Source organism: Psittacula echo (assembly GCF_963264785.1).
Source record: "Psittacula echo genome assembly, chromosome: Z".
Lineage (NCBI taxonomy): Eukaryota > Metazoa > Chordata > Aves > Psittaciformes > Psittacidae > Psittacula > Psittacula echo.
The window spans coordinates 75,578,514-75,604,773 of record NC_137742.1 but is presented as its reverse complement, the minus strand read 5'-3'; the positions used below and the strand labels follow the sequence as shown (position 1 = coordinate 75,604,773).

At 40.1% G+C, this 26,260-nt stretch overlaps 1 protein-coding gene across 1 annotated transcript in view; it reads right to left on the bottom strand.

Annotated features, from left to right (window-relative positions):
* Window positions 1-26,260, bottom strand: part of ATG10 (autophagy related 10) — a gene marked incomplete at its 5' end in the record, with an annotated part of 87,098 nt that overhangs the window by 16,557 nt on the left and 44,281 nt on the right. The window contains 2 exons of the mRNA XM_080638030.1: window positions 8,856-8,953; window positions 18,288-18,411. Coding sequence (XP_080494156.1) covers window positions 8,856-8,953; window positions 18,288-18,411 — 222 coding nt within the window. The remainder of the gene's footprint in view (window positions 1-8,855; window positions 8,954-18,287; window positions 18,412-26,260) is intronic.

Genomic DNA, 26,260 nt, shown 5'->3' with positions numbered 1-26,260 from the left:
AAGCATTGATTAAGCCTTAGCACATACTCTTGATTGTGTTTATGACTTTGTTTTCTCAGGGGAAGGTCAGGCTTTATGACAACATCACACTGTTAGAAACAGAACTTCTGGTGATACTCGGTGCTGTGATCAGATACATTCATCAGCTTTTAGAATTCTCTTGATAGTTTGCTTCTATACAGGAAACAACTAGGATATGGACTTGCACAAGGGAAAGAATCCAAACCAGACTTGAGCAAGTCTGTTCAAGGGCTTATATCTAAAATTCATAAAATTATTACTCAGCTTCACTGCAACCTTAGAAATGCAAGTTTCTCATGAGTGTTGTCTCTCTCCATGGGAAAAAAGGCAAAAAAAAGGCAAAACAAAAAACCAAACAAAACACCCCACACACACACTTTCCTGTCACTGGGCACATGTATAAACAACATTTTGAAAGGGTGATCCATTTACGGTGTATGCCCTGACAGGACTCCAAGAGCGTGTCTATGACAGCAATGCAGGCAGCCTGTAGCATTCATGCAGCATGCCTGCCAAAGCAAGCCTTGCACAAACACACCAGAAAGAATCACAGAATTACAGCCTGGTTTGGGTTGGAAAGCACCTTAAAGCTCATCCAGTTACAAAGCTCATCCAGTTCCAACCCCCTGCTACAGGCAGGGACACCTTCCACTAGACCAGGTTGCTCCAAGCCCCATCCAGCCTGGCCCTGAACACTGCCAGAGATGGGGCAGTCACAGCTTCTCTGGGCAACCTGTGCCAGGGCCTCACCACCCTCACAGGGAAGAACTTCTGCCTAAGAGCTCATCTCAATTTCCCTTCTGTTGGGTTAAAGCCAGTTTAAAGACAGACGAGAAGGCAGTTACACCTCCCCTTTACTCTACAAGCACACAGAGAACTCACCTGAGACACAAGAGACCTAGACTGAAATTTCTTTTCTGCTTGATTTAGAGTAAATCTCCTGACTTCCAAGGAGACTAGTTCACCACTGACCTACATGGTATTCTGAGGCAGGAATGCTTCACTTCCTCCTGTTGGAAGTCATTCTACTTTGTAGACCCATCATGGCAAAGCAAGGATGAAAAACTACTAGCGTCTTTCCCCCCTTTTTTTTTCCCAATCTGGTAAATATCATACTATTCTTAAACAAATTTGGGAAATAAATAGGTCTCTTTATCTTCTAATAGGTGACTGTACACATCACTAATCCAGTACCATTTCACACTCTCTGCAGAAAACAATGACTCAACTGCACATGGAGGCTATACTACTGTCTTGGTCCTTGATGCAGGTACTTCAAAATAGGTTTGGCGCACCTAGCCATACTAGGATGAAAACTCATGCACTGTCAATGCTCATTCCACACAAAAAAAAAGAGGGCTTCAATCCTGAAAACTGTTATCTCAGCAACTTTTCCCAGATAATCAGTTATCTTATAGGTAGAACAAACATCAACATGGATCACTAGGACAGCTGAGCATCTCTGTTCAGTTTTTTAATTTGTATTTTTAAATACTTCAACTATTATTTTAAAGTTTGGCCATTACACAGACATTAAAACCTTCAAAGCAGCTTTACTGCTGTACGCAATAATGCGTATAGCTTATATGGAAGTGTATATATATTATCTGGTGAAGTTACTATGCTCTTAAACCTTCACGATTACCAGGCCATAAGTTTGAAAAGTGGGTTATTGAAAATTTTATGAAAAAATGTGATATTCTCAGGTACTTATGGCCACTGTACTTCCAGCCTCTACAGCAAGTACCTAACACCAGATAGTCTGAAGACAGAAGTTCTAGCTTTAACTATGCAGTCGCCTTCTGATGCTTTCCATCTTTTCATCTACCCTGGGAGAGATTTCCAAAATGATAAAAGGTAAAATGTAGCCTTTACATATTAACTATATTTTAGCTGGCCTTTGTTTTATAAATTCCTGGTTGTTACATCATGCACTACCCATGTGGCAAAATATGTATACATTTATCATCAGAAAGATTTCTTCGCCCTTGTTTAATTTGTATTCTTTACTCTCTGTTCTTAATTTTTGAACCTTTTCCCTATTCTGCTGTTTTTTTCCTTTCAAAATGTCTCAGCATTCAGCATTTGACCATGGCACTTTCGGACTGCTCTAGGTTAGCTGTGCCTCTAGCATATTATACCTGGATATTAGTGTGGTGGATCTGCTGCTCCGTTACTACAAAGAAGGACTTTTATGTTTGAGTTGGTTTACACAATGTCATTATGTATTTACCTACTAGACATCTCTGCCAAGTATCAGAGTACATGGGAGAGAAATACATGTCTCGATGTCACCCATTACCACAATGACGTACTTCATTATTCTTTTGTCAAGACTTTTCTTTCCCTCTACTGTAACTTTCTTTTAGCTGGAGACTTTTACCTGAGTTTTTGGAGAATGTGTCTTGGTTTTGTTTTCCACTATTAACTGAAATGTTCCCAAGAGCCTTAGTGTTATCTTTATATTCATCTATTTGCAACTTCTCTCAGTTTGACTATCAGTCTTTTTCTCCCACCTTGCACTCTTCCAAATATCTAGATCTTTTATGTGCTCTTATGGCTGATATATAACTGTCTTAGTAAGTACTTTTAAAAAGCAATGCAGTCAGGAAAACACCAGGGCTGGGAGGCTGAGGAGCCCAGAAGGTTACACAGCAGGGTGATATGGAGGATGCAGGGCTGGGATTCCATCCATCGTAAATCAAGCTGAACAGGAAAATCCAAGTAAGGGACAACTGAGTAAAGCCCTGTTTACAGTTCAGGACAAGCTATAAAGACTTGGAACGGAGCTTCTTGGAAAGAGTACATTTCTAGCATCCATTGATTCAAAAAGATGAACAGACATTCTTTCATGCAGATTGTACAGAGAAATGTAACTAATACACAGGGTATCCTCAAAGGCACCCACCAAGTTACAAGTAAACTATTCAGGAGATGTGCATGCAATGTCTGCAATTCCACTTCTGACTCTTCATAAAAAGAAGTTAAAATAACAGTTGGCAATGGTTCTGAAATGCAATATAATCCATAAATAATCCTTAATTTTCCTGTCATTTCAGATTTAAACTACTTCCAGCTCACACAGATCTTACCAGGTGTGCTAAATTGATGTCATTATAAGCCATCAGGAAATACCTACAGAGACCTGTAGCAACATTTAGAAGTTTTGTTAAACAGCTGTGTGTTATAATTGATTTGTATTATTTAAAACAGCTAAAGCAAGTTATCACCAGATGTAGAAAAGGGATGACTGAAGACTCTAGGGAGATTTAACTCAGAAGAAAGCCAATCATAGGAACTTCATTTGAGCATTTTAAGATTATTACTAGAGGAAGTGCAATTAAATCATCAACATTTATCAATTATCATTATAAAATACTATGCAACCTTATAATGTTAATTTATTTATGAGAAGGTAACTAGTTGACTTTTGCTTTTTTGCAGTAAGAATAATCTAGTCATTAAAAATATCTGAAGATGCTTTTTCTGAAACTGAGCGTGGCTTTCCACAATAATCAAGAGTAACTCGAAAAAGTACGAATTTTACCTTAAATTTGTTTCTGGCAATATAATTGCCAAAAAACTAAACTGTTTGGAGTTTACGCCAATGTCTCAGTTCCTGATCTCATATATTTTACCATAGAGACTATAAGCCTAAATACAGTTGTACCAAAAATGTGCACAGGCATGGCACCAATATTTCATTAAATACATTGGATATAAGCCCCAAATTATTACTGTAAGATCCTGGATCTGGAAGAAAAAAGAAGACAGTATGACTGTCTTTTCCTAATCTGCCAAATATTGAATCAAAGTGCAAAATCGGCCCTAGTTAAAAGGTAAGTAACATGCATGGCTAATGGAATGCTCAATTTTTCTTCCCACGGATGGATTGCTTGTAAAATTTTCAATCTGTATCTGTTTGAAGCAAAATCCTAAACCTTTTCTCTCTGCTTCTCATCTGTACTGAGACTTCAAGCCTGATTTGGTAAGTTTGCCCAATGACTTGTATTATATGATCTGTGTCCCTGCAGGCAAAGCCTAACCCACATAACAAAATGGGTCAGCACAAAAGCAGGAAGGGAAGAGAAGGCTGTATTTCAAGTCAGAACCCTGAACTGAATGCTCTTTTTCTTGTAGACCTAACTCTTGCTTTGATCTGCAGCTTGCCGGCTAGTGCTTACAGTATGTTTATACTATCTTTCATAATTCTTTGAGAATACCCTGGAGTTTACTGCTATTTGTATTTGGACTGGCATATGCACCTCTCAGCTTACAAGGGGATGTGTTTGTTGCACCAGTGGTTGCTGACAATGAATATGTGATAGTGTCGACACTGCTGCATGTACTAGTGCTTTCGTCAGCTCTGATTCAGCTCCAGAAATGTATGCTTCCACCAACCACACATTCCTTTGTCTTCTTATCATTTGGCTGAATGACCACAAGCAAATGCACTCTCCCTGGTGCTCTTTTGCTTTCATCTAAAATTAAAACTGTAGACCTCTTAAAGCTGATTTCCCAGAGGCTTTCTCTTGCAGCCATGTGGGAAAGTACATTTTCAATCCAGGAATGCAGCTGGGGCCTCTGGATGAAGTTCAATACTGATGTAAAGCACGATAACCTCAGTGAAGTAGTGGAATTCAACCACCCTAAGCCACAGGTACATGGTATTCAGGAGGAAGGTGAACATGAAATAGTGTAGAAAAATAAGTTAAAGTAATTCCAATTTATGTAGTGGCATTGCTGGAGGATCTTAACTTCTCTGGCTTCTGACACCTACCAGCAGTTCCAGTATTGTACTCTGTGATGAACAGTTTAACTTATTCTGTAATCTCCTTATTTAATCTAAACTCATATTGATGTTATACTCAACAGTTTCTTTGCTGCTATAACCTTCACTAATTTCTCCAAAATGCTTTTTCTTACATCTTAGCTTGTGTTTTGTCACAGGTCTCACATTGGCTGAACCACCTCTGGAGCAGTGTCACAGGTTCAGCATTCAACACATTTTACCACCCATAAAATCTGTTTCTGCAGGCCTTTGTGTATATGTATCTCACACACATATCTAGTTACTAGATGCAGGACAGCTTTACTTTATTATTCATTCAGAGGCAAAAATAATCACAGAATCATAGAATAGTTAAGGTTGGAAAGGACCTTAAGATCATCTAGTTCCAACCCACCTGCCATGGGCAGGGACACCTCACACTAAACCATGCCACCCAAGGCTCTGTCCAACCTGGCCTTGAACACTGCCAAGGATGGAGCATTCACAGCTTCCCTGGGAAACCTGTGCCAGTGCCTCACCACTCTCACAGTAAAGAACTTCCTCCTTATATCCAATCTAAACTTTCCCTCTTTCAGTTCTAACCCGTTACCCCTTGTCCTGTCACTACAGTCCCTGATGAGAAGTCTCTCCCCCAGCATCCTTGTAGGCCCCCTTCAGATACTGGAAGGCTGCTCTGAGGTCTCCATGCAGCCTTCTCTTCTCCAGGCTGAACAGCCCCACCTTTCTCAGCCTATCATCATTCGGGAGGTGCTCCAGACCCCTGATCATCCTCATGGCCCTCCTCTGGACTTGTTCCAACAGTTCCATGTCCTTTTTATGTTGAGGACACCAGAACTGTACACAATACTCCAAGTGAGGTCTCACGAGAGCAGAGTAGAGGGGCAGGATCACCTCCTTTGACCTGCTGGTCACACTCCTTTTGATGCAGCCCAGGATACGGTTGGCTTTCTGGGCTGTGAGCACACACTTGAAGCTGACTCATGTTCATTTTCTCATAGGCCAGCACCCCCAAGTCCTTCTCCACAGGGCTGCTCTGAATCTCTTCTTTGCCCAACCTGTAGCTGTGCCTGGGATTGCTCCGACCCAGGTGTAGGACCTTGCACTTGGCATGGTTAAGCTTCGTAAGGTTGGCATCAGCCCACCTCACAAGCGTGTCGAGGTCCCTCTGGATGGCATCCCTTCCCTCCAGCGTATCAACCGAACCACACAGCTTGGTGTCATCGGCAAACTTGCTGAGGGCGCACTCAATCCCACTGTCTATGTCACTGACAAAGATGTTGAATAAGACCGGCTGCAACACCCATCCCTAAGGGACACCACTCATTACTGGTTGGACACTGAGCCATTGACCACAACTGTTTGTGTGGGGCCATCCAGCCAGTTCTTTATCCAGTGAGTATTCCATCTATTAAATTGATGACGCTTCAATTTAGAGACAAGGGTGTCATGCGGGATAGTGTCAAATGCTTTGCACAAGTCCAGGTAGATGACGTCAACTGCTCTACTCCTGTCCATCAGTCCCGTAGCCCCATCATAGAAGGCCACCAAATTGGTCAGGCAGGATTTCCCCTTAGTGAAGCCATGCTGGCTGTCACCAAGCACCTTGCTGTTTTTCATGTGCCTTAGCATGCCTTCCAGGAGAATCTGCTCCCAAGATTTTGCCAGGCACAGAGGTGAGACTGACTGGTCTGTAGTTCCCTGAATTACCCATTTTCCCCTTCTTGACAATGGGAGTTATATTACCCTTTTTCCAGTCGTCAAATCTCCAGATCAGAGTGACCCGGTTTTACTTTTGGCTTCCACCATTCTGATTTTACACATTGCAAACATAGCGTTTATGCTTTATTCTCAGTAGTATTGTATTATGATTTATTACCTACACAGAACTGTAGGTTCTTGCAGCGCCTTGCAGATGAATAAAGTCTGTGCTTTCCACAGAGGAGCTTTAACGTGGCTTCAGGCCACAGTATGAGTGCAGAGAAGGCATGCCATCTCTGGAGTGCACACAACAGAGCCTCCTGAAGATTTCTGCAGGTGGGAATATAAACTATCCACAAGCCAGAACAGCTCAGCTGGGAAATACCAGAGACGTCAGCCCTTAAAGGATTCCTAGCATTTGACCACAGGGATACTGATCTCTGTCAACTAGGAATGGAAGAACATGGATACAGTGAAGGCAAAATTACCTGAATTCTCTGCCTCTCCATCATGGTTTAAGCCCAGTCGGTAACTCAGAAACCAGGCAGCAGCTCACTCCCTCCCCCACCTTCTTCCCCCCAGCTCCCAGAGGGATGTGGAGGAGAGCTGTAAGAATGTAACTCCCACAGGTTGATACAAGAACAGTCCAGTAACTAAGGTATAACACAAAACACTACTGCTACCACCGAGAATAATAATGATAAGGGAAATAACAAGGGAAGAGAATACAACCGCTCACCACCCGCTGACCGATACCCAGCCCAACCTGAGCAGTGATCTCACAGTTTCTATACTGAGCATAACATGCTGTGGTATGAAATACTCCTTTTACTAGTTTGGATCAGGTGTCCTGTCTCTGCTTCGTCCCAGCTTCCCATGCCCCTCCTCACTGGCAGAGCATGAGACTGAAAAGGTCCTTGGTCGGAGTAAACATTACTTGGCAACAACTAAAATCATTGGTGTGTTATCAGCATTGTTCTCAGACTAAAGCTGAAAACACAGCACTGCACTAGCTACTGAGGAGGACAAAAATGACTGCTACAGCTGAATCCAGGACAGTCTCTATGCAGAAACATACCTGAAACTTCAGATATAAATCATAAAACTTTACTGAAAAATCTGAACTTTCTTGTGCAGATCAGTTATCTGCTACCATTTTACATTATTTTGTTAAAACCTCGCTCATCTTCAGTCTGCATTAGACAAGTCAGGTAATTAATGCTTTATGTAAAAATGTGTGTAATAAGAATCTGAAAACTCGCACCTGGAATTCAGATATGCACAGCAAACATCAGAAAACCAATGCTTGTTAGGTTCTCAGGGAGCTATTATAATGTAAATAATAGTCCCTAGTGGCAAAAACATGAATTCGGCTTGTGTTCCCATGACTGAGTACCATCTACAAACAGGCATCCTGTAATTAAATTGTATTAGCTGAATTAAGGAAACACCTGCAGAACTCGGTTGAGGCTACATCCCTGTTGTGCCAGCTGTGTGGTAAGAGACCTGTGTACCTGGAACAGCTAAACCCAAAAAGTTAAGGAAGGGGAGGAAGAAAGGACACACTAGTATCTTTGATGATAAACAGTTCACACCTGGAGGGTCTCTACTGTTTGCCCAAACTTGCACTGGAGGCCTGGAGCTGAAAGAAGAAACCATAGGAACCAGCTCGGCTCTGAACCATTTCTGACTCTTCCTTGAGTAAGTGCGGCCGTTTCCAAGACAGTCATCATCACAAGTCTGGAAAGAGCTGCTGAAATGATGTGGTGACTTTAAAACCACTTTAAATAAGAGAGAATTGAACAGCTCTAAAAAAAGCCAGTGATATCACAGTTTACTAATCTGCTTCCTCTTGTAAAACACAGCATTCATTAACTACTGATTCTTAAGGACTTTAGTCGGCAATAACTTACCATTTGATTGAGAGACCAATTTTTCCTCTCCTTCAATCCTAAGGACTGCAAGTCCATTTAGAATTGAAAACTACAGACTTTTTTGCTCATTTGACTCACAGACAATCTGTGAAATGTTACACTAGTATGTGTTACTTACACAAATAAGTCTACTTTTGTATTTACCCAAATCCATTATTATTCAGACATGGCCTGAAGTTTTCAGGACTGGCTTTGGAAAAGTATTTTAAGTGAGAAATACATTAAGTCTTATACTGTGAACACTTACACATCCTTCAAAATTCAGGGCTAAAACTATTGTTGGTAGTTGTAGCTCAGCACAACCTCAGACTTTTATGTATTCCACTTGTGTCCAGGAAGGGAATAAGACTACTGAGGATTCAGGCACATATTGCATTCATCAGTTTTGTAAAGGACCAATGGTTTCTCACCTGCTGTGTAATAGTGTCCCAGGGCCCCTCCTGCAGACGATCCTGGTAACATGCATGAACACTTCTCCATATTTCATCCAGAGTTAAAGGTCTTCCATCTGTGGAGCGGGAGAAACCACCAGCCAAAGTCAAAGCTTTTAAGCATGATGTATCTTTAATACAGAATAGCGAAAGTAAGTCTGAAAATACAGATTACCATGAAACAGATGGAAAAATAACAGCAAAACAGTCCCTCCTGGAGCCATAACTCCAAAGCCGCATTGTTCCAATGCTGACTGAGGGTGCATATAAAACTATCCTGATTTCCTCTTCAGCCTCCCTATCTGTCACCTGAGAGCAACAACTTACTGTTCCATTTGTAAGGTGTGAAGTCAAACTGATTTTGTAAAATAATGCTTGAGTAAGATAAATTCAAAACCACAAAATAATATCATGAACAGTTATTCCACTGTAAATACAAGCAATTCACATTGAAAGAGTGGAAAAGATCTGCAAAATTCTGCCAACAAATTTTACCACAACTTGGTAACCTACATGCCCATATTTTTTCTTGAGCAGCATTTATATAGCATTGTTGCATCAGGTTTTTATCTGTGATATTAGAATTATGCCAAAGATATTAGTGTCAACCTCTTAGAAAATAAGCATGTCAATTTTTTCCTGAATTTTTGTTTTTGGCAAACAGCAAGAGAATATTTCGATATACTTTCAGTAAGTGGCTCCGTCCTAGTATTTATTAGGTGTCAGAAACCATTATTCTGTCATAAATAATTTTATTCTAATATGTCTCTAAAATGAAGATTTATTTATCCAATTAACATTTGAATGCCATGTTTAGATGTAACTTAAAACCAGCTGCCTACAGCCTCTGTTTTACCTTATTTTCTGCACATCTTTATAAAAAAGCACCAAATTCTGAACTTACAAAAAAAAACCATACAGCAGAAGCATGTGGCAATTAATGTATCTGATGGGGTAACAGCTTATAAACTTGCTATACTACGCCATCCTCATGAACATGAGACTACTAAAGCTGTCATTCCCTATGTCTTATGATGGCAGACACTAGAGCTGTGCTGGAGATAGTCTACATTTCTACGAAATCTGTTGTAAGAATGTAAGTTAAGTTTAGAAGGATGTATTTATGCTCAGATCATCTGTCTGCAGGTAACAGCAAGATGCTGTGCATACTTGTAATTCTCTGTTTTCTATTCACCCTGCAAAAAGAATCCAGAGAAAGCCCAAAGGTAACATCTACAACAACACACATTCTAATGCAAGATTTTATATGCTGTTCTATATTTTGTTTTGTACACCCTTCTTTGTGAATTTTTATAACAAGCAAATTCAGATTGTACATATGGAATGGATTTTACTCTGACCCTTACCATTAATCTCATTTACAGAAACAATCAAGTATTATTGACGCATTAATCATAATTGAGTTTTGTCTTTACCTTATTATTTCATGTCTGAGACGCAGTTTATCTTCAATCCTATTTCAGTGTAAATTATTTTCATTTCAGAGAAAAATACAAATAATCCAACACGAAAGCTTCACTTCACATTGAAGTGAGATCACAGACAGTAACTACAGAGTAATTGCAGTGTTTCACATAGGTATAAAAAATTGACCTGGGCATTCTGATGATGCACTTACATATTGAAATACACTTAGATTTAAATTTCCCTAAGTTTTTAATTCTCTGCACTATTTTAATACAATTCACTAAGCTTTAAATGAGTTTTGGAGTGTGGTTTTTAAACTGAATAAGCTTTCACACATGCTCCCAAGTAGTGTATTCCTGTAAACTCTTATTTAACTGACTAGCTGACTTCTCTAGAAGATGGAAGGCCAAATGCAGCAGGAAAAGAATAAGTTATCACTACTTAAAATGGATGAGAAGTTCAGCTACAGACCTAGGAACTCAAGACCCCTGCAAAAGGAGATGCGGTGGATGGATAGTTTCCTCATCCTCTTTTGCAGGATGAAAACCTGAAAGTCTGATGTTCTCTCATAAAAAAAAAAAAAAAAAAAAAAAAAACCCACACTAAAAAAGGGATCGAAAAAGAAGGGAAAAAAAAAAAAAAAAAGAAGAAGAAAACAAGGGACAGGAAAAAGAAAAGAAAACCCCCAAATATGGTAAGATCTTAAAATGACTGACAAAAGGACTATTTGTTAGAAAGCATAGTTAGCAATAGTTTTTACTTTTTGCAGTCTATTTTGGGTTTGTTGCTGTTTCTGTGTCAGAAGGTAAGTGTGGACAATAAAACCGATTTCAGGTACCATCTGGATCTGTGTTTCGTATTTCAAAACTTCTCTGTGTGAATTTGATCATCTGTTTAGGGTGATATAAGTGAACCCATTTTATTCACAAGCTCCCAGGTTTGCATAAAACATGTATCTGTATTCTTTGGACACTCTGAGACCCCTTTTTCCAAAGCTGCCAGTATTCGCATGTTTAGCAGCCCACTGAGACCTCAAATATCCAGCTGGGCTGGCAGAGCAGTCTGTAATTGTTGCTGCTAGCAACAAGAGGCCGCTGTGGTACCTGCTGAGCCAAGCAGCCTGTTTCTTGTTTTATTCTTTCCTGTGATGGAGCTGAACTCAAAAAGTTCAGCCAGAAAAAGAAGGCAGCATCAGCATCAAGCCAAGAGAAGTGGCAGGAAAGGAAGGCAGAGGCTTCAGATTCACCCAGCAATACATTTATTCATCATCCACCCACGACAACACAGATGCTGAGGTGCCTGCAGCTTGTCCCACGTCTCATCCCAAGTCTAGCTGGGAGCAGGTATGCAGACCGAAGTGAAAGCTTGTGGTTACATGTATATTTTCTATCATTCAGCCCATTAAATAATGACAGAGAGTGAAAGAAAATGTACATCACAAAGCAACAGCTGCTTGTGGGTCATGTCAGATTTACTGTACCTTTGTCCAGAGCTCTTGCCGATAATGCCACAGATCTGGCATGCAACACATCACAAGCTCATCAGTACTAACCCAGGCTCAGACAGAATGAACTTGACATGTACCTAGCAAGAAAGGCCAAAAGAACCTGGGCAGTAGCCAACTAAGATTTTTATTAAGAAAAAGGAGATAAAGGATAGGAGTCAAGCACTCTAAACTATGAGTTTTGTCTCTACCATAATTAATTATGGGCTCCATCAACCAGTTCATCTGTCTTAACAGTTGAGCAAGAATGACTACAGCCTTTCTACCACAAACTCAGATTTTTATTATTCAAACTGTCTAGACTATGACAACCTTATTCTGAGAAAAGCTCCTTGATGGTCCACTTGGGGTTAACTCTTTTATGTCACCCAAATAAGAAACAGTTACAAAGCAGATGGTTGAGTGCCCCCTCACAGCAGCAAGGTGCAGCATTAAGATTACATATGAGTTGCAGATCCCAGCTGACTTGGCACCTTAATTTCTGCAAAGAGCAGAAATTTCTCAAGCATACAAATTTCATATCCATTTTCAGAGAAAATTTTCAGACTTCCCAACTTGCTGTATTCTGTTTTCTTGATGTTTACTGAGGGCTTTTAATAATTTCCTGGATTTCCAATTAAAGGTTATTTGACACTTCTGGTGAAACAGTGCACAAATCATTTTGAGGCTTCATTCTGGCACACTTTCCAAAGAAACACTCTTAAAAAAACATTGTCACAAAAGAAAAAAATACCCTTACACCTTAGGAGAATATCTGATTACACAAATACACAAATTATTCCATTTTATTTCTGTCCAAGGCCACAATAAAAGCAGTTCATATGGGACAGGGCCTTAGGAAGAGCTATCTTTGTAAGAAAGGATACAGTGGTTGCATGCTTCTAAGTTCAGGGAGTAAATTCGTATTCTGGAAAGAGCATCAGTGAGGGCCAACATGGTTATGAGTACAGAATGTCATGCCTTCAGGGCTGGAGGAAGTTACACTACCTTTACAAGCTTCCTTTCTCTATAACTGCTGATTAGCATGGTTTTTTGTTGGCAGAGATCTATCTGCATTTCAGAGAGCTAGATGTATTTTGAGCAGGTCAACATGAAAATCCCATTACTTCTCTCTTCTAGAGGAGTTAGGCTGCAGTCCTTATTGACTTCCATTAGTTCTGCTCTTTCTTTTCAGTGCTCAGCATTCATGATTATTATTCTGCCTTTGTAGGAAAAAATAAGAAGAGATGTTTGAGAAATGCAGGGTGATTCCTGAATGCTGTCTGTGTTGCTGCTACCTCACTGTTGGTGGAAGAGGTTTTTTGAATGTCTGGCTTCATACAATGACAGTTCAGGAAAAGACCAAAGTTCCTTGACATCTTAAAGAAAAGGCAAAAATACTCCGCTGATTAAAGAAAACTTACAGGACCTAGCCCAGCCCATCTGCCTCATGCCAGCACTGAAGGAGAAGGCTAATTGCCTATACCATCTAAGAGGGTAAATTGCTGACATCAAATCTGTCAAAATGCTGTCTCTAAGAGGGCTAATTGCTGACATCAGATATCAGCAGGGGTTCATGCTTTTTTTCAACAACCTATTTGGTAATCTCAGAAGCCAGAGCAAGAAAGAAGGGCTCCCATTTCTGAACAGTATGGCATGCTAAGACTGATCTTGGAGAAGTAATAGCTAGGTCTCTGGTGCTCTGAGGTATTGACGACCATTGCCTTGGGCTCCTGACAGAGTGTGGCTTCAGTAAGTCTGATTTTATGAATACATGCCACATGGGAAGTAACATAAGGTACTGAAAAATGTTTCCTACCTGTGTATATATATGTAGCATAAACATACCTTCTTGTATCCTGTAATGTTCCCAAACATCTTTTCAGACAGTCGTAACACTTAATCATTATTTTCAGCTGAAGTATTTGTCCTTGCACAAACAAGATCTTCTCTGTAAATCTAAAGAAGTTTTGATGTCTCTCAAAAGTGTTTAGTTGCAATTAAAAATTCAAACCCTTACCTTACGCTATCTTACATATCAAACTTTGCCTCACCAAAAATAGAGGTCTAAAGAAGAATTCCAGAAAATCATAGAATCATAGAATGGTTTGGGTTGGAAAGGACCTTAAGATCATGCAGTTCCAACCCACCTGCCATGGGCAGGGACACCTCACACTAGACCATGTCACCTAAGGCTCTGTCCAACCTGGCCTTGAACACCGCCAGAGACGGAGCATTCACAACTTCCCTGGGAAACCCATTCCGGTACCTCACCACCCTTACAGTAAAGAACTTCTTCCTTATATCTAACCTGAACTTCCCCTGTTTAAGATTGAACCCGTTACCCCTTGTCCTGTCACTACAGTCCCTGATGAAAAGTCTCTCCCCCAGCATCCTTATAAGCCCCCTTCAGATACTGGAAGGCTGCTATGAGGTCTCCACGCAGCCTTCTCTTCTCCAGGCTGAACAGCCCCACCTTTCTCAGCCTGTCTTCATACAGGAGGTGCTCTAGACCCCTGATCATCCTCGTGGCCCTCCTCTGGACTTGTTCCAACAGTTCCATGTCCTTCTTATGTTGAGGACACCAGAACTGTACACAATACTCCAAGTGAGGTCTCACGAGAGCAGAGTAGAGGGGCAGGATCACCTCCTTTGACCTGCTGGTCACACTCCTTTTGATGCAGCCCGGGATACAGTTGGCTTTCTGTGTTGTGAGCACATGGTGAAGCCAGTTCATGTTCATTTTCTCATCGACCAACACCCCCAGGTCCTTCTCCGCAGGGCTGCTCTGGGTCTCTTCTCTGCCCAACCTGTAGCTATGCCTGGGATTGCCCCAACCTCTGTATAGGACCTTGCACTTAGCTTTTTTGAACTTCATGAGGTTCGCACTGGCCACATCTCAAGCATGTCAAGGTCCCTCTGAACCATCCAATTTAGACAGCAGCAAGGTAAGCACAGAATGGAACTTCTGCCCTTCTGCAGGAAGAACTGATCTACAGCGTCTGAGCACAACCGCTAGCAGAGAGGAGTGAACACTGGGTGTCCTCACTGACACAAGCTCCTGAAGATGACAACTACAGTAAAGATGACAGAAAAATCTCAGAGCAACTCTATCAGAAGCCTTTTTCCTAGGAGAGACTGCAAGTCAATGAAAACTGAACTCATGTATGATGGGAGAAAGGTATGGCTTAATTGTTCTAGATGTTTTGAAAGAGACTATTTGGAAGAGCACAGATTTGCCTAGGATGGCACCAGTTGCTATTATAACACACAAAGTGACGAAGTGAATATTGTAAAACAAGCAAAACTACTTAGGCTGAACAGAAGAATTATTATTTTCTAGGCAGACCTCGAGGTGTAATGGCCATTTAACATTCTGCCAGAGAGGAAGCAGAGTTTTTAATTCAAACTCTGTGCCTTGCTCCTGGGGAAGGCAAGACAGGGCAGGGCTGTGGAAACACTGGAAGGAGGATAGCTCACCTTCACCTTCTGCAACAAGTTCTAATTAACATGATGATCAGTATGGACAGAATTCAAGGGAAACCAAGAACAGCTCACGAGAGACTTATAAGGAACCGATTCTATTACTTAACCTACAAATAATGCTAGGAATTTAGACTGGGAAACTGATGTAGGTCTCAGAAGATTCTTCTCTGATTATTTTGAGAAGTGAATATTACTACCTGTCTGAGGAACAAGGTGAGGAGCCTATCTCATGAAGACTATTAATTACTTCAAATGAAAAAAAAAATTCAGGGCATTACCTAGAGTTTTCCTCATAACAGGTTCAGGACAGGACAAAAGACACTTTGCTCAGATACCCCACATGACTGTGAGTGACTGTCATCTGCACGTTCCTCAAAACCCCATGTTTGGACCTTCACACAGTGTGACACAGGCAAACAAATAACTTGCAGGGACAAAAAATTTTTAATTTTCAACAGTAAGCTATTAATAATTAAAATCAGAGAATACTAGCTGAAAACATTACAGGAAATGTAATTATTGCCAGCATTCTGTATCCTTCTATCTTGAAGAGTCAGAGACTCTTAGATGTTAGAAGAGAATGTTATATACTGAGGAGAATTCAAGTGACTTTAGGAGTTACCTAAAAAAAAGTCCTAGTTTTTCACTGTGAAGATTCTCAAGTGTTTTAAAACATAATTGTAGGAACAATTACAGGTTTGTACTGCAAGGGGAGCTGTTGGCACATAATACTATGATTGTGCATTAGATCATCCACTAGCTTTGTAATATGCACTTCCAGCTATAAGGAGTCATGTTTCAACACCTCCGATTCCCTGATGCTGACAAGCTAAACAACTTGTTTTGTCTCTGTGAGCTCTTCTCTGGTGATTAACTGCTTATGGTGAATACTAATTATATGAAAGTACAGTACAGTAGAAATAGTGTCCTATTTCCTCTACCTGCAGCATCTCCATCCTCTTCTTTAGAGACAGAGAACTATTAATTCAGCTAAAAACCAAGAAGATGACATTTCTCAGGACCACAGATACGTTAATCTGTCTTTTACAGCAAAAGTTTCTTCATCTTCCTCTCGGCATAGTAAGTTTAAAGGCAAAACACTGCACATTTGTAAATGCCTGTAATAATTCTAGAAATAGATTTGCAGCAGGATGTGTGCAAATGAGTTCTGTTGGCGGTAAAGGCAGAGGAATGTCCCCAGTTCTCCATGTCCCAGTTTGAAAATTTACCCCAAATTATCCATTCCTGAAACTGCTCCTCAGACTGAAATCTTTCCACCAGGGAGTCCATGAGAATTTGTTCTTCAATTTTAAATCTGAAGTGCCTTTTAAAAGGCTAACGCTGCAAAATTAGAAACCATTAAACAATATAAGACAGAGAGTGATTAAATTTTCCAAACACATTCAAAGCAGCTTAAGCAACTTTTTAATTAAAAAGGAAAAGATATCACTGGCAACATTCAGACATTTTTATCTAAAGATTAGAAGATTATTCACAACACAAAAGATGCCGATCATAGAATTAACTAGGTTGGAAAAGACCCTTAAGATCACCTAGTCCAACTGTTAACACTGCCAAGCCCACCCTGACCCTAAGCATCACATCCACATGACTTTTAAATTCCTCCAGGGACAGTGATTCCACCACTGCCCTGGGCAGCCTGTTCCAATGCTTGACCACCTGTTCACAGTGAAGAAATTGTTCTTAACATACACCTAAACCTCCCCTGGTGCAGCTTGAGGCCATTTGCTCTTGCCCTGTCACTTGTTCCTTGGGAGGAGAGACCAGCCATCTCCTGGCTCCTTTCAGGTAGCTGTAGAGAGCAATAAGGTCCCCCTGAGCCTTCTCTTCTCCAGACTACACCCCCCCAGTTCCCTCAGCTGTTCCTCATCAGGCTTCTGCTCCAGGCCCTTCACCAGCTCTGTTGCCCTTTTCTGCACCTACTCCAGCACCTCAATGTCTCTCTTGTAGGGGGGTGCTCAGAACTGAACACAGGATTCAAGATGTAGCCTCACCTCAGGGCACCTTCAGTGCCCAGTACAGGGATGCAATCACTGCCCTGGTCCTGCTGGCCCCACTACTGCTGATATGGGCCAAAAGGCTGTTGGCTTATTGGGTGCCTGTGCACAAGCTGGCTCATGTTCACCTGTCAGTCAGCACCCCCAGGTCCTTTTCCATGAGGAGGTTCCCGGCCACTCTTCCCCAACCTACCATGATGCATGAAGGAGACTGAATGAAATGAGTTGGAAGATTTCAATCCCTTCATTCTAGCTACACAGTATTTGGGCAGAGAGGAAGACAGCACAGCCAGTGCTGCAGTGTGATCACTCTGTGTTTGCTGATTAAAGAAGTGACTCTAACAGTGGCCTTGGCAGGAGGCTGTGTGCTCCTCCTTCCTTCCTGACAGGATGGTGGGTGAAATCAGAGTGGCTATAGTAATTAAGTAATGGGTTACAAGTTGTGTGTATCAGGGAGGAAAGAGCATCAGTTAGTGTTTCAGGAGCCAGTTTTAACAGGTAGAAGAAGGGAACACCTTATTGGTATTATTATAAAGCAAATTTAAATGGAAAACAGCATACGCTTTTAAAGGTACATTTAGACCCCAGCCTTGTGGCTCAAATTCAGGTTCCAAAATAAGCAGACACAGTTCTGCAGAAGCACTGTCATTATGTCCCCTTATTTTGCAGCCAAATTCAAACCTGCACCTTTAAGTTTTTGTATTCAGTTGAGGAAAAGAACAAGAAAAATGACCTGTAGTTTCAGTCAACTACAGGCAAGATGCCAGGAGCCAAAGATCAGCCTCCTTCAGGCTGAGATGATATCATCTACTCCAAGGTCCTGAAGCTCTGTGCCAGGACTACTACAAAATTTACTTAACAGCCTCATCTCTTACTTTCTTATTACATATGATCATTACTATGCACCTCAATTTAATACAAAATCTGTGTATTTAACATATATTACATCCAACTTATTTTTATTCTTTACTTTGTCTAACAGAAGATTGGTCTTACCTAAAAAGCATGCCCTAAAATACAGCACAGGTACTTGGTAGCTGCTGGAGTACAAGACATGATATTCATAGCGAATCACTTCTGTTGCACAAACTTCAGCTACTTGAGAATCATCCAAAGACTCCTAAAACAACAAACATGAACACAGTAATAAATCAACTTTTGTATCTGTATCAAGAGAAAAGTAATTACTACTATTGTAATAAATTCAGTAAATACACAGACCAGAAATAATGGCAATCACTCCTTTCACAACAGTACACATTAGGATTCCCAGGATAAAAAAAAGCAAAGTCCAAACCCTACAAAGACATCTTACAGACTTACTTCCACAAAATGTGAATCATGTGTAAACACCTGCAGAACTGAAGCCTTTCTATAAGTTCAGGCTGCCTTTCTAAGCAAAAGACAAAAGCTCTCTAAAATGTTTATGGCACAATAACTGGTACAACAAGGTGACTACAGCTGCAGCTCTTCTCAGTACCTTTAGTAGAGATCACTTAAAAAATGTATCCTTAAATAATACAGTTTTGCTTGCCAAAAGACAAATCAGATGTATCCACCAAAAATTCTGTTCTACCTTCTTTAAAGACTTTCTGCCAGCAGTTGTTTTTGCTAATAGTATTTCTAAAACTGAGACTTTTTTTTCCTGTTAATGTAGATTTCAGGTGTAAAGTAAGGAAAGCTTATTGTAAACTTGAAATAAAACAGAAGAGATTGAACTTACTGCATTGAGATACACCCAGCTGCAGCACAGATTTCCTAACATTTCAATCTATAGTCAAATAGTGGTAAGCACACAGCTGTTTTGACTTTCTAAAAATTGTCGATACCCAACCTCTCTGAAAATGGAACCATTAAATTAATATAACATTAAGATTAAATGTTAGAACAAACTTTCCAAGAAGACACCATGGGTGTGGACTTGTTTGGTTTTCAAACCCCCAAATTTACATGCATGAACTAAGCAACCATAATGCCCCACAGGTTGGGTGTGCATTTCATAATTTGACTATTGCCAAGCAACGGTGAATACTGGCTTACTGTCCCTGTCCAAGCAAAGTAAAAATGACTGAACAGAGAAGAACCATCCTCCTCTGAACACTCTGCGGGTTTAGCACACAAGAAATTTAAAGCTATTTTGCATTTTTATCTCATACCCTTAACTCAGCAATAAATTGACCTATGAAGAGATATAAAACCTGATGAACTATAACAGTATTGATACACAACATATTTCCAGTTTTTTGTGATATCCCACATAAACGTGGTTTCCCCCAGATTTAGTGTACTGGACAACCAGATGCTGCAGAGGCACACAGAGAGAAGATCACAAATGGAAAGGCCAGACTTTGGGAAGCTACAGACCCAAGTACTGTAAATACATTTTTGGACATTGAATGGGAAAATTGTAAATGGTCACAGAACAGAAGGCTTCTGGGAAATTCTAGATGGTGCAGGAATGGTTGATTTTGTCTTACCAGGAAACAGATATCTGAGGCACAGAAAAGGAATGTTAAAGAAAATGCTCTGTGTTAACCTAGTTTTAACAACTGTATGTGAAGGGATCCTAACGACATAAGGGACAATGATGATAACAGTATCTGCATTCACAGGTTAGGTATTGTATGCCCGGTTCCCATGTAAATGTGTAACAGACGAAGAAGGCAAGTTCTTTCCTCCTCACACGCCCTACCCACTGATCAGATGTGAAATACAGATTAAAACAAGAAGTTTCTTCTCTATAGTAAGCTGAGCTTTCTTTAAAATTGATCCATTTTCAAAGCTTTAGTGAGAATAGTAATGGAAAGAACAACAGCAGCCTGTGGGAACAAAAGACAAACACACACTGGTTTTCAAGTTTGTAGGGGTGGGGATGAAAAAGAGTCCTTATTCAGAACTGAATCTACATTAAACTTTAAAAAGGCCCTTCAGATGAGCCTCCTGGAATTAAAATCATACTGCTTTACAGACATTAACGTTTCACCAAATATTATGGCCTTGCCTACTGCTTAGTCACTAGCTTACGTTGTCCTAGAAGAATATTTCTCCTGGAAATGGCAAGACTGCCCATTCATGTATTAAATACTATGGTTCTAGAAAAAAAGCTGTATGTACACACATACTTCTCCCTCCTATATACTCTTCTACATATAATGGTAAAATGACTGCATACCCTGACACAAATACTGATACCTAATTTGTGACTATTTTAGACTGATAAAGAAGCCATAGTCTTTATTACCTCCAAATACTTAGGAAAATAAGTAAGTTAATACTTGTTCAAAAATTAAATACTCAAACTTGTAAAAACACTTTACTAAAACCCTGCTTATTATCTCAGAAAGTCATAAATTTGGCTAGGAACAACATCATTAAGAATTCAACTTACTGGGTTAGCACAGATTTCGGCTGGTAAGTAACTTCTGTCTTCATTTGCTGGATTAGGTAAAGGAAAACAAAAGGAAGCCTTTCTACTTTCACTGTTCCTTCAGACAGCCATGGAAAAGTTGTAAGAATCCTGCCACTACCAGACACAGGTACTTCCCAAAACATCCTATTATTTCCAGAGAAAGCTGATCTTATCCCAAAGTAGCCTTCTCAGTAGATGCACACAGTCTGATGGCAGGTGAAGCAGCAGAGAAGAGAAGGCAGCAGCTTTACTGCTTTATTCTTTTGGAGAGCAGAATACATTTGGACACATTTATTCTGCATTATCCTGGACGTTTTGTTGTTTTTTTTTTTGGACTGATGGTTTAGGCAGTTTCTGAAAGCAAGTATTTGGCTGAATACAAAGCTCAAAAAACTCTGAAACTGACATTTCTGCTCTCCTAACAACATGAACTTCAGTCTCGTACTAAGTTTCCACACTTACTCAAAATATGTTTCTGATACATCTTTTTCCGCTGTTTCTAGTGACAAATCGCCACACTGTATTCGTGATTTGCATACAAAAGCAGATAGCTGAATCTTCTTAGGGCTACCTCTAATCCCCTTTCCTTCTGTAAACAGCAGTTTCAAGATTTCTTACGTAAAAAGATACAGCACTGATGTGTAATCCTGTACTTTACAGTCTCTGTAAGCACAGCATACAGTATCTAGTCAGGGAAAGTACATTTTGGATCTTAAAAGTTTTGATGGTATCTCCCTAGCTGATGAGATGAACTTTGCTGATGAGATGAATAAAATGAGTGCAGTCATTCTAGGTGGTTTTTGGAACATCTGAAAAACTACGCATGGCTGAATAAAGCAATGGAGCCTCAGAGAGTTTCATATCAGCCCAAAAGAAAAGATTCATTTTTCATTCTTTAACTGTTGTCCTATCTCTTTTCGCGCTAATGTTGAATTTTAGTTACTGCATCAAACAATATCAAATCAATTTTAAGTCTGAAAGACACTGTAACTGCCACAAAACAGTTATGCATGTACACACACCACTAAACAAATACATCATTTTGCTTAGATCTGTCAAAGACAAAGTGAACATACCTGCATTAAGAAAAAAAAACCAGCAAAAATAAATGGGGGGGGGGGGGGGGAAGGAGGGGAGTGCCGAAACTGCCATCATTAAAAATGCTGTGAAGTAATTTGATTTCTCAATTCTGTGTTTTTGCTTTGCAGATTTGCTTGCACGTTTGCCATGCTTCAAGCTAACACTGTGAATCCAGGACTCACTGGGTGTTTCCTAAACTAACAGGGAAGTTGTCATCAGGAAGCATCTGCTCCCCCATTGCTCCCACATAAAATCATTCTCATGCTACCATAATGGACTACTGAGCAGATGTTTAAAAGCAATATAAGTATTTGAAAAAAGATAAGCAGCAACTACCTAAATTATATCAATTCTATCATAAATGAATTATCACTAATTTTAACTCATATAAAATTGTTCTCAACCTTTAAGTAGCCCCTAAACAAATTAAGTCAATTTGCTCCTTTTAAAATGCTAACATTATTCAAATCAATACACAAGAAATGATGCTGCATGTCATTCCGAAGGCAAAATAACACATTTGTACTATTTTTATTCCTCCTGATGAAGAAGTCCAGTTTAAAACCCCTTGCAACAAGTTAATTTGACAGCAGGAGAGAGTTAATAGTATGTTTTGATACTCTAGAGAGAGGTGTTCTCCAGAGACTGAAGAGCCGCAGGAAGGCACAGGTTAAGGCAGGTCACCTTTGGAGGGAGAACAGCCTTGCTTGCTCAGCCTAAATTCCCTTTGAAATGCAAAGGCATGCCCTAATGCCCTTTTTTTAGGGAAAAGCTAAGAGAGGTGGTTTTAAGAACAGCAGGCACATTTCTACTGGATCTCAAGTCACTATTGCCTTTCTTCCAATTCCCATGTTCCTCCTCTCTTTTCTTGTCTTGACCTCTATTTACTCCTGCTGCAGGCCAGCCTCCTGGGAAATTCTCCTGCAGGAGCACAGCAGGATTGGGCTGCAAGCAGGAAAGGGAGGAAGAGGAGACACAGGCACAGTGACTGGTACTGCTAGTTTCGGTGGGAGGGGGAAGAAAGGAAGAGGAATCCAGATTAGTAAGCAAAACTGATTTCACTGCTTTGGAATACATTTACACTTAATTTCATTTCAGCCTCCAATGTTGAAAATAAACATATCGCTGTTTCCCCAGAGTAGTGTTTTTCTTTCTTCAGATGACTGTAAGCTACCATGTGAAATACAAGAGCTTTCAGGGAGCAGCTCCCCTCCCCATCCAACACTTTTCCTTTGGCAAACAGGGAGATGTGAACATGAAACTGAATGGAAGGACAGCATTCATCAGATGGAATTAAAACAGAACTTAATGTGGCAGGTGTGGCAGCACAGTGAGATTGTATCTTTGTGCTTTCTTCTTCCTCCTGGGTGCTCTCCACATCTATTTGGATCATGTCCCACTTTTTTGCCTGAAGACCCCATGGGTTTAGTCTCTGCAGATCATTGTGCTGCTGGTTTTCAGCCCTCCTGTGCAGAGTCTCAAGTCATCCCCTACCTTTACACAGACCCTGACTCTCTGGATTTGATCCTCACTTTCCATTCCATGTTGAAAACACAGTGTGGAGTTGAGACAGCCAGGGAGGTAACCAGAGAGAACAGGGGGTCGTCTCGCTAGCAACCCACCTCACGTCTTTGCGCAGGAAGAGCTCCAGACACCTTACCATCTTCATGGCCTCCACTGGACTTGCTCCAACAGCTCCTTGTCCTTCTTATGCTAAGCCATCTGAAATACTTAGAAGAAGGGTCCACCCAAAGCTAAGGACACACATCTGGCAGAAAAACAAAGCAATCTCAGATGTGAGCTGTAGAGATTGATTTATTTCCTCTACTTCCAACCAATATTCTTTGTCAATATTGTTTCTTGGAATTACTCATTTAGAACCACAGAATCACAGACTGGTTTGGGTTGGAGGGGACATTAAAGCTCATTCAGTTCCAATCCCTTGCCACAGGCAGGGACACCTTTCGCTAGAACAGGTTGCTCCAAGCCCCGTCCAACCTGGCCTTGAACACTCTCAGGGATTGGGTAGCCGCAATTTCTCATCTTCTCCAGCCATCTTTTGCAGGGCATATTTTGGCATCTGTGTCCATAGAAGCCTTGCTAGATCCTGTCCTGAGGGCGAGACAGGCTGTGGAAGTTCATCCACAGCCTAGGATCACGCTTCCAGGGACCCCAGGCATATCCCAGGTAAAGGGGCATTTGAGAAAGGGTTCTATCAGACCAAATTTTGGGCCGTGCTGCCAAATGCATCCTCATCCTTTCATGGATATAAACTTGTGATTTCGATCTGTGACTTTTCCTACTCTAGGATTATAACAACAATTAAAAAATATGTTTAACAGGAAGTTTTTGAATTTCATCCACAAGTCTTCACAAGAAACACATGCCAAACACGCGTTGAGGACACGAGACCTCAACAGTGCTACCGTACGAGAACAAGGTACACACATGCAGAGGTGTGCAGTATTTTCAAGGCTCATCAAAAACAGATGAGGTAGGTATGCCATACGTTGTTGAAGTTAGTTTGCAGTTATTAGAGTACAATAATTAAAATTCACACACAAGCAAAGTTTTGTGTCATTGAATTTCATCCAAACATAAAGCAGACTGCAGGATTTTCCCATTATTTTTGCCATGATCTTGCATTTGTACAAACTGGAATAAGTTACTACTTTGAAGTTAAGTACTGTTTCACAAGATTATTGCTTTTTTGAACTGAAGTGCTTCCAGGATTGGGATCTATGATTTGCAATAGGCAATAAGTAAAAAATACCTGCCACACTAGAAGACAAGAGTAGCAGTTCAGCTGTATTTTAGGTCAGTCATTTCTTTTAGAACAATTATTATTTCTGCTTTGATAATCTCAGCAGCAACCCAGTTTTTGGCGATGCTTAATTCAACAGGGAGACTGACAGCAAATGTCTACAAACCTTTACTTTATAGAAGACAAACTCACATACTCATTAATTTCTCTGATGTGAAACATTTCTGATGTACGAAAATGGTGCCAAGACTGACAGTGTTTAGCAGTAATTCAAGTGAAAAAGTTACAGACAGAAATGCTCAAGTTGTCACAAAATGTGAAAAATCATGGAATTTTAAGTTAAAGGTTACAATTAAAAGCGGCTGAAGGGCAAGCAGGCCAGGGAAACACTTCAGAGAGGTTTGTCTGCACCAGTGCCCACCCAGGACACCGTAGGAGAAAGGCAGTGTCACTGGGACAGTGACTTACTGCAGTAAGAACTGCATGCTGCCCACTCGAAAAAGGAAACAGGATCCAGTTAAGTTAATATCTGTCCAAATGATAAACTTTAAAAGGTACCAGAGAAGCCTATAGGAGAAGAAGAAGGAGAAGGAAGAAAAGGAGAACGAGAAAAAGCATGAGGACAAGGACAAGGAGAAAGAAGAAAGAGGAAAGGGGAAGTGAGAAAGAAGAAAGGAGAAATAAGAGAAAGAAGACTCGTTACTTACAACTAGTTTATCTGAATATGAGAAATTCAAAGATATTAACTACAGGTTAAGGCTAAAGCATATATGTTATTCTCATATTAAGATAACAGGAAGGTAAGAGATCTACAATGATCTATTTAAAATTCAAAATAATCTTAATTTTAAAATTATAACTATCACTCAATTATTTTTTTGCAAATTCTCAAAAAAAAAAAAAATCCTACTTAAATTACAACTTGTAGCAATTAGGATCCAGTGTTTTTTCTGTTTAGAAACACCTAAATATAATAAATATGGTTTTCAATGTAACAGGGTCAGACCCTACTAAGTCAAGTTAGCTCAGCTTTTGCTGTCCTGAAAAACTGTTTATTTAATTAATACATCATATAACACAGATGTACTTACTTTCTACTCTCTAATCACTGTTGCTTAGAAAATGCAACTCCTAATTCAGATTTGGGAGGTAGAAAACCCTTCAGTTCATTTTCAAACACAATACTCTGTAAGATTATTCTAAATATTAATAAACATACTGTTATCAATGTCATCAATCACAACCAACCCAAGTGTAGATTGAGGACATGCACAGTAGCCAAAAAGAAAGTACTGTAATGTCAAACGAAAGCTGCCATGCTGTACAACATAGTAATATCGACTTTCAGGAATGTGGTATGTAATAGACTTCAAAGCAAATTCAACTGCTAGTGAGCTTTACAAAGAAGTAATTGTAGTTTCACAAAATGCACCTAAAATTCACAAAAATCAAATGAGAAGACAAAATGCAATACACAAATCTTGCAATTAAGAATTGCCTGTGTCAACTTTAGCTAACAATAAACATATCTATACTACGCTCCTATGGCTGAACAATATGGCTAGGAGACGTCTGTGGAGAAATAAAGAAAACACAGACGTAGAAAAGGATCTTGGCTACAGTAATACACCACCCAGAGTTTTGTACAATTCAATGCAACTGCACTTTGAAGCCAACCATACTTGAAAACTAAGAAGCTGAAATTTGCTTTACAAT